This window comes from Oryx dammah, unplaced genomic scaffold (assembly GCF_014754425.2).
Source record: "Oryx dammah isolate SB20612 unplaced genomic scaffold, SCBI_Odam_1.1 HiC_scaffold_7, whole genome shotgun sequence".
Lineage (NCBI taxonomy): Eukaryota > Metazoa > Chordata > Mammalia > Artiodactyla > Bovidae > Oryx > Oryx dammah.
The window spans coordinates 2,673,090-2,684,631 of NW_024070191.1; the positions used below are offsets into that span (position 1 = coordinate 2,673,090).

At 42.9% G+C, this 11,542-nt stretch overlaps 1 protein-coding gene across 1 annotated transcript in view; it reads right to left on the minus strand.

Annotated features, from left to right (window-relative positions):
• The window catches only part of CSMD1 (CUB and Sushi multiple domains 1), a 2,078,553-nt gene that overhangs the window by 364,214 nt on the left and 1,702,797 nt on the right, over nt 1-11,542 (minus strand). Inside the window, exons 20-21 of the mRNA XM_040243208.1 lie at nt 11,251-11,466; nt 7,046-7,234 (exon numbers count right to left, since the gene is read on the minus strand). Of these exons, the coding sequence (XP_040099142.1) occupies nt 7,046-7,234; nt 11,251-11,466 (405 nt within the window). The remainder of the gene's footprint in view (nt 1-7,045; nt 7,235-11,250; nt 11,467-11,542) is intronic.

An 11,542-nucleotide genomic window follows, 5' to 3' on the forward strand; every position in this document is an offset into this window, starting at 1 on the left:
CCCACGAGGAACACATATGAATGTATGACTCCAAAAGAGTAGGAACACGAGGCTGTCATGATTGAGCATCTTAACATTCCACAAAATATCCTGCCATGGTACAGGAACGTCTGCATCCTGTTTGTGAGGCAGGCTAATGACTTAAGTTTATTTCCAATTGAATATCCTAGTGTACAAAGACAGATGCAATGTGATTTTCAAATGAAAGAACTGGAATGTGTAAAGAAGACTAAGTGCTCTAAAGCCCAAGACTGTCCCATAGGAGATAACTGAGTGAAATATGACAAACAGTAAAAAAGCAGGTGCTCAGAAACTTAAAGAATACAAGTCATCAGAATTTAAGAAATTCTTTGAACTTGATTTCAGACATCCATTGCAAATCTCCATTCCCGGAGCAATTAAATGTGTCAATTTTAAGTTCTTTCCATAATCCATTTAAAATGACTTTAAGATGAAAAGATATATTTCCCGTAAAGTGAATCATTGGTTCTTTTTTTTTATATATAAAGAACCTCCTGAAACTGTAATTAAAGTTGAATTGTCATTTAGAGTTTTGTAATGGAACTAAACTTATAACAGTAAATGAAAAAAATAGGAGTCAATTGATTTTTCAGTTAATTCTTCTGTACAAAAGCATCAACCTGTGCAGGCTGTCTTGCAGCTCTGGGTGATGTAACAGAAGAGACGAGAGGCTTAAAGGACAACATTAATCAGTATTTCTCACAGCTTTGGAAGCTGAAAGTCCACACCCAGAGCATTAACCATATTATCTGTAAGTATTAATATTCAATATTAAGAGATACTTCATCAGGGATATTAATTTACTATTTGATAGTGACACAGTAGGTGAAAATATATACTGAAATGGCAGCTCACTCCAGGATCCTTGCCTGGAGAATCCCGTGGCCAGAGGAGCCTGGCAGGCTACAGTCCACAGGGTCTCAAAGAGTCAGATACGATTGAATGACTGAGAATGCACGCAATCTGCCTACTTACACTGATCTGGATTCAGATTCTGTTGCTGAAGACTTGCTCCCCTAAACACTACTGAAGCCCACAATGCCTCTCATCTCATAGGGACACTTCTTCACATAAGGAGTGCAGGTCAGGGCAGTTCTCAGCCCAGGTGTCCACTCCAAGTTCTGTTTATAACCAGGTGTTTAATAGGGAAAGGTGAAGCAGCGTGCTCATAATTCTCTTGGCCTTCCTCCAGGTGTGATTTTCAGAATGGATCTGCAGCTCTTGGCTACGGATAGGCTAATCTTATTTCTATGATTTTGAAGGAAGAAAGATAGACACAGAGTGCCAATGTATCAAACTGTGAGATCAAGATAGGCACCTCTGAGAGAAATAACAATTGCTTGACAAACATTTACTGAATAAGGCCCAGAGGTGGATCTGGGCTAAGGCAGCCCCCACTGTAAAGGAAAGGTCAGCCCAGCTGGGGAGACAGAGATAAGAAGACAAGCTTATTGGCTCAGACAGTGATCCTGGAGGGTCCCTCTCTAGCCAGGGAGTAAGCAGGGTGGAGAGAGCCGCATGGGGGGGCATTCAAAATGGGGAGGGACAGTCTGGCAGAAAAGAGGGTGCACGCTGTGAGTAAGGAGCGGTGAAGAGAGAGGCCCCCAGGTAAGAGAACCAGGTAATTTTGTGCCTTGTACAGTGTGTCTGTACGTGAGTGTAGGCGTGTGCCCAAGCTCAAGTATACAAGTGAGCTGGGTGGGAAGTCGGAGGGTCTGCCAGTGAATAACACTGACCCTCCCAGAGGCTGCCTCAAGTTCTGTTAATGGACAGGTTGGGGAGGCTCTGAATTCAGACAGATCACCCTGGGGCTGTGGCCCCCCGGGGGGCAGTCCTGGAGGCAGGGGCATCTTCAGGGTATGAAGGTGAAGGGTTCTGTAGGCTTGGCAGAGAGGAACCCTGGGGGAAGCAGAATCTTGAGAACTACCACTATTCAGATGTGGAGAATGAGGGAAAGGAGGGGGAGAACTCCCAGGTGCCACGTGGGTCACCTGCTGGGTTTTATTGCTCTTGGAAATATGGTTAGTCAGATGGACTCTATTCTTTGCAGCCAAAGATGGAGAAGTTCTATACAGTCAGCAAAACCAAGGCCTGGAACTGACTGACTGTGGCTCAGATCATGAACTTCTTATCGCTCAAAATTCAGGCTTAAATTGAAGAAAGTAGGGAAAACCATTGGTTCATTCAAATATGACCTAAATCAAATTCCTTATGATTATACAGTGGAGGTGACAAATAGATTCAAGGGATTAGATACGGTAGACAGAGTGCCTGAAGGACTATGGAAGGAGGTCCATAACACTATACAGGAGACAGTGACCAAAACCATCCCAAAGTAAAAGAAATGTAAGAAGGCAAAATGGTTGTCTGAAGAGACCTTACAAATAGCTGAGAAAAGAGAAGATGCAAAAGGCAAAAGAGAAAGAGAAAGATATACCCAACTGAATGCAGACTTTCAGAGAATAGCAAGGAGATATAAGCAAGCCTTTTTAAATGAAAACACAAGAAAGTAGAGGAAAACAACAGAATGGGAAAGACTAGAGACCCGTGCAAGAAAACTGTAGCTATCAAGGCAACATTTCATGTGAAGAAGGGCACAGTAGAGGTCAGAAATGGTAGGGACCTAACAGAGGCAGAAGAGATTAAGAAGAGGTGGCAGTGAAACACAGAACTATACAGAAAAGGTCTCAATGACCTGGATAACCAAGATGGTGTGGTCACTCACTTAAAATCAGACATGGAATGTGAAGACAAAGCTCAACATTCAGAAAACGAAGATCATGGCATCTGGTCCCATCACTTCATGGGAAATAGATGGGGAAACAGTGGAAACAGTGTCAGACTTTATCTTTTTGGGCTCCAAAATCACTGCAGATGGTGATTGCAGCCATGAAATTAAAAGACACTTACTCCTTGGAAGAAAAGTTATGACCAACCTAGATAACATATTCAAAAGCAGAGACATTACTTTGCTGACTAAGGTCCGTCTAGTCAAGGCTATGGTTTTTCCTGTGGTCATGTATGGATGTGAGAGTTGGACTGTGAAGAAGGCTGAGCACCGAAGATTTGATGCTTTTGAACTGTGGTGTTGGAGAAGACTCTTGAGAGTCCCTTGGACTGCAACAAGATCCAACCAGTCCATTCTGAAGGAGATCAACCCTGGGATTTCTTTGGAGGGAATGATGCTAAAGCAGAAGCTCCAGTACTTTGGCCACCTCATGCGAAGAGTTGACTCATTGGAAAGACTGATGCTGGGAGGGATTGGGGGCAGGAGGAGAAGGGGATGACAGAGGATGAGATGGCTGGATGGCATCACTGACTCGATGGATGCAAGTCTGAGTGAACTCCAGGAGATGGTGATGGACAGAGAGGCCTGGCGTGCTGCGATTCATGGGGTCGCAAAGAGTTGGACATGATTGAGCGACTGAACTGAGCTGAACTGATGCGTTACTACAAACAAAGTTAGTGGAAGTGATGGAATTCCAGCTGAGTTATTTCAAGTCCTAAAAGATGATGTTGTTAAAGTGCTGCACTCAGTATGTGAGCAAATTTTAAAAGCTTAGCAGTGGCTGTGGACTGGAAAACATCACTTTTCACTCCAATCCCAAAGAAAGGCACTGTCAGATAATGTTCAACCACTGTACAATTGCACTCATTTCATATGCTAGCAAGGTAGTGCTCAAAAGCCTTTAAGACAGGCTTCAGCAGTACATGAACTTAGAACTTCCAGACGTACAAACTGGGTTTAGAAAAGGCATACAAACCAGAGATCAAATTGCCCACATTTGCTGGATCATAGAAAAAGCAACGGGATTAAAAAAAAAAAAAATCTGCTCACTGACTATGCTAAAGCCTTTGTGTGGATCACAACAAACTGTGGAAAATTCTTAAAAAGATGGGAATACCAGACTACCTTACCTGCCTCCTGAGGAACCTGTATGCAGGCAGGACAAGAAGCAATAGTTAGAACCGGACATGGAACAACAGACTGGTTCAAAATTGGAAAAGGAGTACAATCAGGCTGTGTATCGTCACCCTGCTTATTTAACTTATACACAGACTATATCAAGTGAAATGCTAGGGTAGATGAAACACAAGCTGGAATCAATAGCCAGGAAAAATATCAACAATCTCATACATGTAGATAATACCACTCTAAAGGCAAAATGTGAAGAGGAACTAAAGATCCTCTTGATGAAGGTGAAAGAGGAGAATGAAAAAGCTGGCATAAAACTCAACATTCAAAGAACAAAGATCATGGCATCTGGCCCCATTACTTCATGGCAAATAGATGGAGAAAAGGTAGAAACAGTGACAGACTTTATTTTCTTGGGCTCCAATATCACTGTAAATGATGACTGAAGCCATGAAATTAAAAGATGCTTACTGCTTGGAAGCATTTTTTTGTGCCAAAACTAGACAGCATGTTAAAAACCAGAGACATCACTTTGCTGACAGAAGTTTGCATAGTCCAAGCTATGGTTTTTCCAGTAATCATGTATGGATGTGAGAGTTAGACCATAAAGAAGGGTAAGTGCCAAAGAACTGATGCTTTCAAACCATGGTGCTGGAGAAGATTCTTGAGAGTCCCTTTGGACAGCAAGATCAGACCAGTCAATCCTAAAGGAAATCAATCCTGAAGGTTCATTGGAAGGAATGATGTTGAAGCTGAAACTCCAATACTTTGGTTACCTGATGTGAAGAACTGCCTCATTGGAGAAGACCCTGATGCTGGGAAAGATTGAAGGTGGGAGGAGAAGGGGATGACAGAGGATGAGATGGTTGGATGGCATCACTGACTCAATGGGCATGAGTTTGAGTAAACTCCGGGAGTTGGTGATGGACAGCGAGGCCTGGCATGCTATATAGTTCATGGGGTCACAAAGAGTCAGACACGACTGAGTGACTGAACTGAACTGAACTGAACTGATGCTGAAGCTAAAGCTCCAAAACTTTGCTGACCTGATGCAAAGAGCCAGATCATTGGAAAAGACCCTGATGCTGGGAAAGATTGAGGGCAGAAGAAGGGGGTGACAGAGGATGAGATGGTTAGATGGCATCATTGACTCATGAATGTGATTTTGAGCAAACTCCAGGAGATAGTGAAGGACAGGGAGGCCTGGCATGTGGTAGCGTTTCATGCAGTCACGAGTTGGACATGACTTATCGACTGAACAATAACATGGCTATTCAAAGGTCTCTTGTGGCCAGATGGGCTGGAAGGAAATTGGGAGATCAGCTGGTAAAACACAAGAGGAAAAATATAGGACAGCCTCAGCCCAAGCCACTGAGCTGTCTCAGTGCTGGGATAGACCTAGTGTTGGAATCTTGCTAATTGTGCTGGTGGGCAAAGGTCTTAGGTTCTTAGTGTTCCCTTCTGTAGAAAGGATTTGACACATGCAAAGAGTTCAGAGCTGTGCTGGTCTAGAAATATTAACGATTATTTCAACCCCAGTTGCTCCTCATTTTACATTTAAGGCAATGATGCAAAAACCCAGATAACAAGAACGGATCTAGATAAAATAGAATAAAGGAAAATAGAATATTATAATTGATAGACAATGTTACATATGGGGAATAAATCTTCAACTTCATTGGGTTGGGAGTTTTTTCCTCCAGATTTTAACTATCTTGTTCAGTAATTTCTAATTTGGGGTAAATGGATTCTAGGCAACTCTGGGAACATCTAGGATCATCTCGAAAATTATTTTCTTAGAAAGTATTCCTTTTTCCTTTAGGCCATCTTTAAAACGTGGCATCCAATTCTCAAATAAAATCCATAACCAAAAAAAAAAAAAAGTGAGGACTACTGTTTTCGGAGAAAGTCAGATCATAGAAAGGTCAAATATGCACCCTGGCAGGAAGCAGAGATGATACACTTCATGTTCATTTGTCTAATTTTTTATATTAAAGTCCTCACTACCCTATTGTCTATGCCACATTGGAACTCAAAAAGACAGTATTGACTTTTGAATCACATAATATTTCTAAATGATTAAAGAGATTCTGTGCTTTGGAAAAAGTATGGTGTATTAAGTTAACAATTCAGCATTTTTATGGGTTATGAAATTTCAGTTTCACAACTTGCCCACCAGGCTCTAGAGTATCAGCTGGTAAGAGGTGTGTGGAGGGTACCAGGGGCTTCTCAAGAACTCAGAAGGCTCACAGTTAAGGGGTCTGAGGGTCCTAACTAGACAATGCTATAATGCTGTGACATTAGCCATGCTTGGCAGCTCTACAGGACAGACTGCAAGCCCTTCTCATGCTGAGCAGCATTGCAGAGGGCAGGCAGAAGACACTGCCCCTAGAGCCAATGACTAGACTGGCCAGACCTTCAGCCAAGCTTTCGTGTTTAAACTCTGAGCACCAGGTCGATTCTCTGGTGAACTCCTCACAGCAGCACAGGCTCAGGTTAACAACAAATACACCCCACGGAATGGGCATCCTGATTCCACAGTCTCAGCACAGTGCCTCGTTCCAGATACCTAGATAAAGATTCACACAGCTCTACAGAATGACCGCTTGAATTCCTCGAGAACACAGGGAGCGAGCTAATCCGGCATTAGAAATGCTAGCATGCCCACTTTGCAGGAGTGCACACAATCCTCTAATCAGAGTGTAAGGAAACAGAACCAGCACTTTGAACTGTCACCAGGAGAGGCTCACTGCTTTTCAGCCACAGAATTGTCAAAGGTTGTGGGGATACAGCCTGCCTTCTAGCTTTTTCTTTTGTCCCAGGTACACAGTGTATATGTTTACATATATCTTCTTCCTCATTACTACACTTGACTCAGGCTTTAGTTTCACCCCCATTCAGTCATGAGGCTTTAGACCTGAAAGGGGCTGGCTTTGTCACTGAGGTACCCACAGCCCAGAGGGGGTCCCGTTCCCCTGCCCTGGGAAGTGGAGTCTCTGTCCGTCCCAGCGGGTGGCCCTCTCCCCTCCCTGGCCCAGGGGCCCTGCGCGCTGACTGCACCACGCCCTGTCCCCTGGATGAATGAAATGAAAGCGTGTGACCACCTACCCACACACCTTGGCAGAGGTGCACTCCACACACGGCGGCCCCCACCCAGGCACGTGAGCTTGGTAGCACCTTCTAAGCGGTAACCCGGGAAGCAGGAGAAGGTCAGTGCGTCCCCGACTCCGAAGTGAAAGCCGATTCTTCTGCTGAAGGCAGGGACGCCAGGGTCATCGCATGGCTCTAGGTCGTACTCTGAGACAGGAAGGGACAGAGCATATGTGGGGACCTGTGTAAACACTCAAACATCACTTGGCAAGAATCCAAAGCTGCTATTATTTCTTCAAAAGTAAACCACTAGACATATATTTTTTTTCCCAGACTGCTGTGACTGTCACATGGATTGTTGTTCTTTGTACTATAGGTTTTCACATGACAAATGGAATAACTTATAGTATTTAAAAGGGCTTCCCTGGTGGCTCAGAGGTTAAAGCATCTGTCTGCAATGTGGGAGACCTGGGTTCAATCCCTGGGTCAGAAAGATCCCCTGGAGAAGGAAACGGGTGGCTCAGAGGTTAAGACATCTGCCTGCAATGTGGGAGACCTGGGTTCAATCCCTGGATCAGGAAGATGCCCTGGAGAAGGAAATGGCAACCCATTCCAGTATTCTTGCCTGGAAAAATCCCATGGACAGAGGAGCCTGGTAGGCTGCAGTCCATGGGGTCGCAAAGAGTCGGACACGACTGAGCGACTTCACTTGCTTACTTACTTATAGTATTTTAAAAAGTAGATGTAGGGAAGTCCCTGATGGTCCAGTGGGAGACGCTGTGCTCCCAAAGCAGGGCACCCAGGCTCAATCCCTGGTCAGGGAGTTAGATCTCACACGCTGCAACAAGCAGGGCACCCAGGCTCGATCCCTGGTCAGGGAGTTAGATCTCACACGCTGCAACTAAGAGTTTGCGTGCTGCAACTAGGACCCAGTGCAGGCAAATAAATAAATATTTTAAAAAATAGATGTATAACATTATAATAACCTGATCCATTTAGAACTGTCACTTTAACAGTATGGACTTATTCTAGTGACACATGTAATTGCTGAAGTCAGTTACTGTCCTCTTCTTAAAGGTGATTTGGATAAACAAGACCCAGTGGAGCAGAAACTAAAAGGAACATCACAGGGTTTTGCTGGTGGAAAATTTATCATAACCAATTCCACTCCTAAAATACACCTCAGTATGGAACAGCAAAACTGTAACCTGCCATGTTTCAATTTTAAGCCATGTTTTATTGAAATGCAATAGCAAATGTTCTGGAAACTACTGGAAATTTCTGCAAACTACTCAGGAAGAAGGTGCTAATTTAGTAATCAAGAAAGAGAAAAAAAAAAAGATTAATGTCTGGTGTTTTGCTGCATTGGGGGATTAAATGTACAAAATACCAGTACTAATAACACTTCGTATTTGTCTCATTCTATGGTGTTGATTCTTTCAAGCCTCAATTATAACAGTACAGTTGTATCTGCGGTGTCATTGGTCTCAAGGTCCATCCTTCAGACCATTTTTCTCCTTCTTGCCTTTTCCTTCAGTGTCTAATGCCCAGTGCTTAGTCAGATAGGATCAAATGGTGACCACCAACAGGGATTTGAATGATAGAAAGAGTTTCAAAGAAGTTAAAGTGACAGTTGAAGAATGAGCATTATTGTGATGAAGGGCAGACAAAAGACAGGTTTTCCTAAGGTGGTGGGAAAGTGTGCTGGTTCTTCTGGAAACAAATTGCCTCCCCTTCCTGATTTCCAACTCTCTTAACTGTGGATTCTGTATTCTCAATAAACATAGTAAATTCAACTATCATTCCCCCAGTATTTCTCAATTTAAATCCACGTTTTCTACTCCCATCACCCACAAGTTTTATCACTGGTGTCCTGAACTCATAAGAAGAAATCTCTTTCCCCATTTTTCCCTTGTCTCACCCAACTGACTGGTCAACATGTGAGTGCCACGCTTGCCACATTGTCTTTGTCCTATTTTTCATTTAGGTAAAAACTCTATTCTGGATCTCTAACATAGTCAAACTACTCTGGTCACTCTGGAAATATGGTCATTAATTTGACTTATTTTTAATATGACCCAGAAAGGGGAAAAGTAGCATCATTTAATTCAACCCAATACATATTTAAAGCCTCAGATGGGCAAATACTTCATTTGCACAATAAAGTTGTTACTTCTTTGGGCAGAAAAAATAAACTCCATTGTGTTAGTGTCACTGGCAATCGTTTATCGCCTGGTTTCAGTGTATTTTGTTCTTAGCCTGACTCTCTGAGTGTGCATGTGTGATACAGTATAGACAAACATGACTCCTTGTGCAAGTCTTCTAGACTGCGTTCTGTGGGTTGTGTGCAAATGAATTGTTACACATGCTCAAACTGTTGCCACTTTGGTCTTAAAATTAAAAAATGCCTGAAATAGCTACAAAGACACAGGAAAGTGTGTGTTGCTGTTCCTGTTGTTCCCTTGCTTTTTGTTGACGAAGTTTATGGAAGGAGACAGCCAACTTTACACCCACCCTCTGACTCCTGGAGTCAAAAGCCTTCCTGTAGCTGTGCCACTTGTAGCTGTGTGTGGGGAGTGATGGAACTAAGAGGCAGAACGGATAGAGGTTGCACAGACGCCTGAGAAACATCTACAGCACAGATCCACAGACTGGCACCACTGCCAATTTCTGTCTTTGGATTATTCTGCTTAAATTCTATTTTGGATCACGATGAAAGGAGGAAGAGAGTGGAGTGATAGTCTCACAGTGATTCTAATTGAGATCCATCCCGGGAGAACACACAGAGAGACGGATTTAGGTATTAGCATTAGGAAGATTTAAGTCTTTGATATAGAAAGTGGCCAATTTCATGATTACCATTGATTGTGGCAAATTTCGATGATACCAAGTAGTCTGAGCCTGTCTGGAAAGCTCCATTAATTCAGTGAAATAACAGGAAAAATCAACAAAGTCAGATTAAGATAAATGGCAATTGGTCATAATTACAGGGAGTATAAAATGATTCAGAGCATCTTAAAATCCCTAAGAAGTCTTTTTTTTAACAACATTTCAATTTGAAAATCATACTTCAATAAAGCTAAAAAAGACACTATTTCATTTTATATATTTTAATGATCATGTGATATTTAGTAAGTGTTTATTGACAACTTAACTAATTCCTACTATGTGTAAGATACTGGACTGGAACTGTTTTGATGTGAAGGAGGAACAAGGAAATACTTCTACAAAGAGTTTTAGCCTCAGAACAGGAGATAACATAAATATTCAGATATTTTAGCAAAGAATCTGATGAGTTGCATCAAAAGTTATTAGGGAATTAACTGAAAGAATAAAAATAGAAGAAACTACTTGTAATTACAGGACTCAGAGACCACCTAATGAAAACTGCTTTAGCTCTGGGCAATGAAACGTGATGTGGGAAACAACTTTATTTGCCAAAGCATCAGATACACAAATGGAAGTTAATATAGTTGTTTACACCAGTCAGTCATCTCACAGCAGTGATTGCCTCTGCCAGCTGGGGTGCGTCTGAGACCCAGCAGGCCATCTGACCCTGATGCTTGTCGAACACTGTTTGCTTACATGATTAAAATTATCCCCCACATGTTTGACCAGTGAACTGTCTGTACTGGTTTTTCTCACCTGTAAAAATATATTAATACTCTTCTTAGCAATCTAACACATATAGACAATGGCTGAAACTACATAAACCTCTCATAAAGTATTATCTACGTTTTATAATAAAGGTGAACGTGTTTCTTAATTTTGGAGTATGGTTTTGTTGCTTTAACGATGGCATTAAGGTCAAGAAGAAGCTCATCGTCGATTGTGCATGGTCACATTTTTTCCTCCTAAAGGTGGCTCTCATCACAAGTACTGGGTCTCCTGTAAGCCAGGATCCAAACAATGAGACCACAGTGAACTCTGAGCACATTCCCCAGGAAGGGGCAGTGTCCTCAGAGGTTTTGGTAGCACTGATGACAAGAGGCTGAGACGGCAATGGTATTAGCAAATTTGGGGGGATGAGAATTTACAGTTGGTGTGCAGCAAACAGTGTCTTGGGGCTGCCAGGCAACTGTTCATTGGTCTCATCTCCTCCTCCACACCAACTAGATCTTCCCACTGGTCAGCTGTTTACCTGTAAACACACACAGACACACACGTGTGCACGCTCACACAATGGTACAATTACTGCCCGAGAAGATAAGACACCGACATACCTGAAAACGTGATGTTGAAGCCCTCATAGGAAATGGAAAAGTCTGATATAAACCGAAGCTGGGCTGTGAAGTTTCCGAACAAACCTGCCTTGATGGTGTGAGGCAGCACCGAGCCCGTGAGCCTGGCCACCGGCTCCGAGAAGCTCCCGTCCTCGGTGATCAGCAGGTAGTCATGGGAACTCTCCAAGTGAAAGGTGTGGAAGATCATCTGGACTCCTGAGAGACAGAGATGGAGTTGGTGAGACGGAGAGATGGTGAGAGGCAGAGAGAGACAGAGACAGAGAGACAGAGA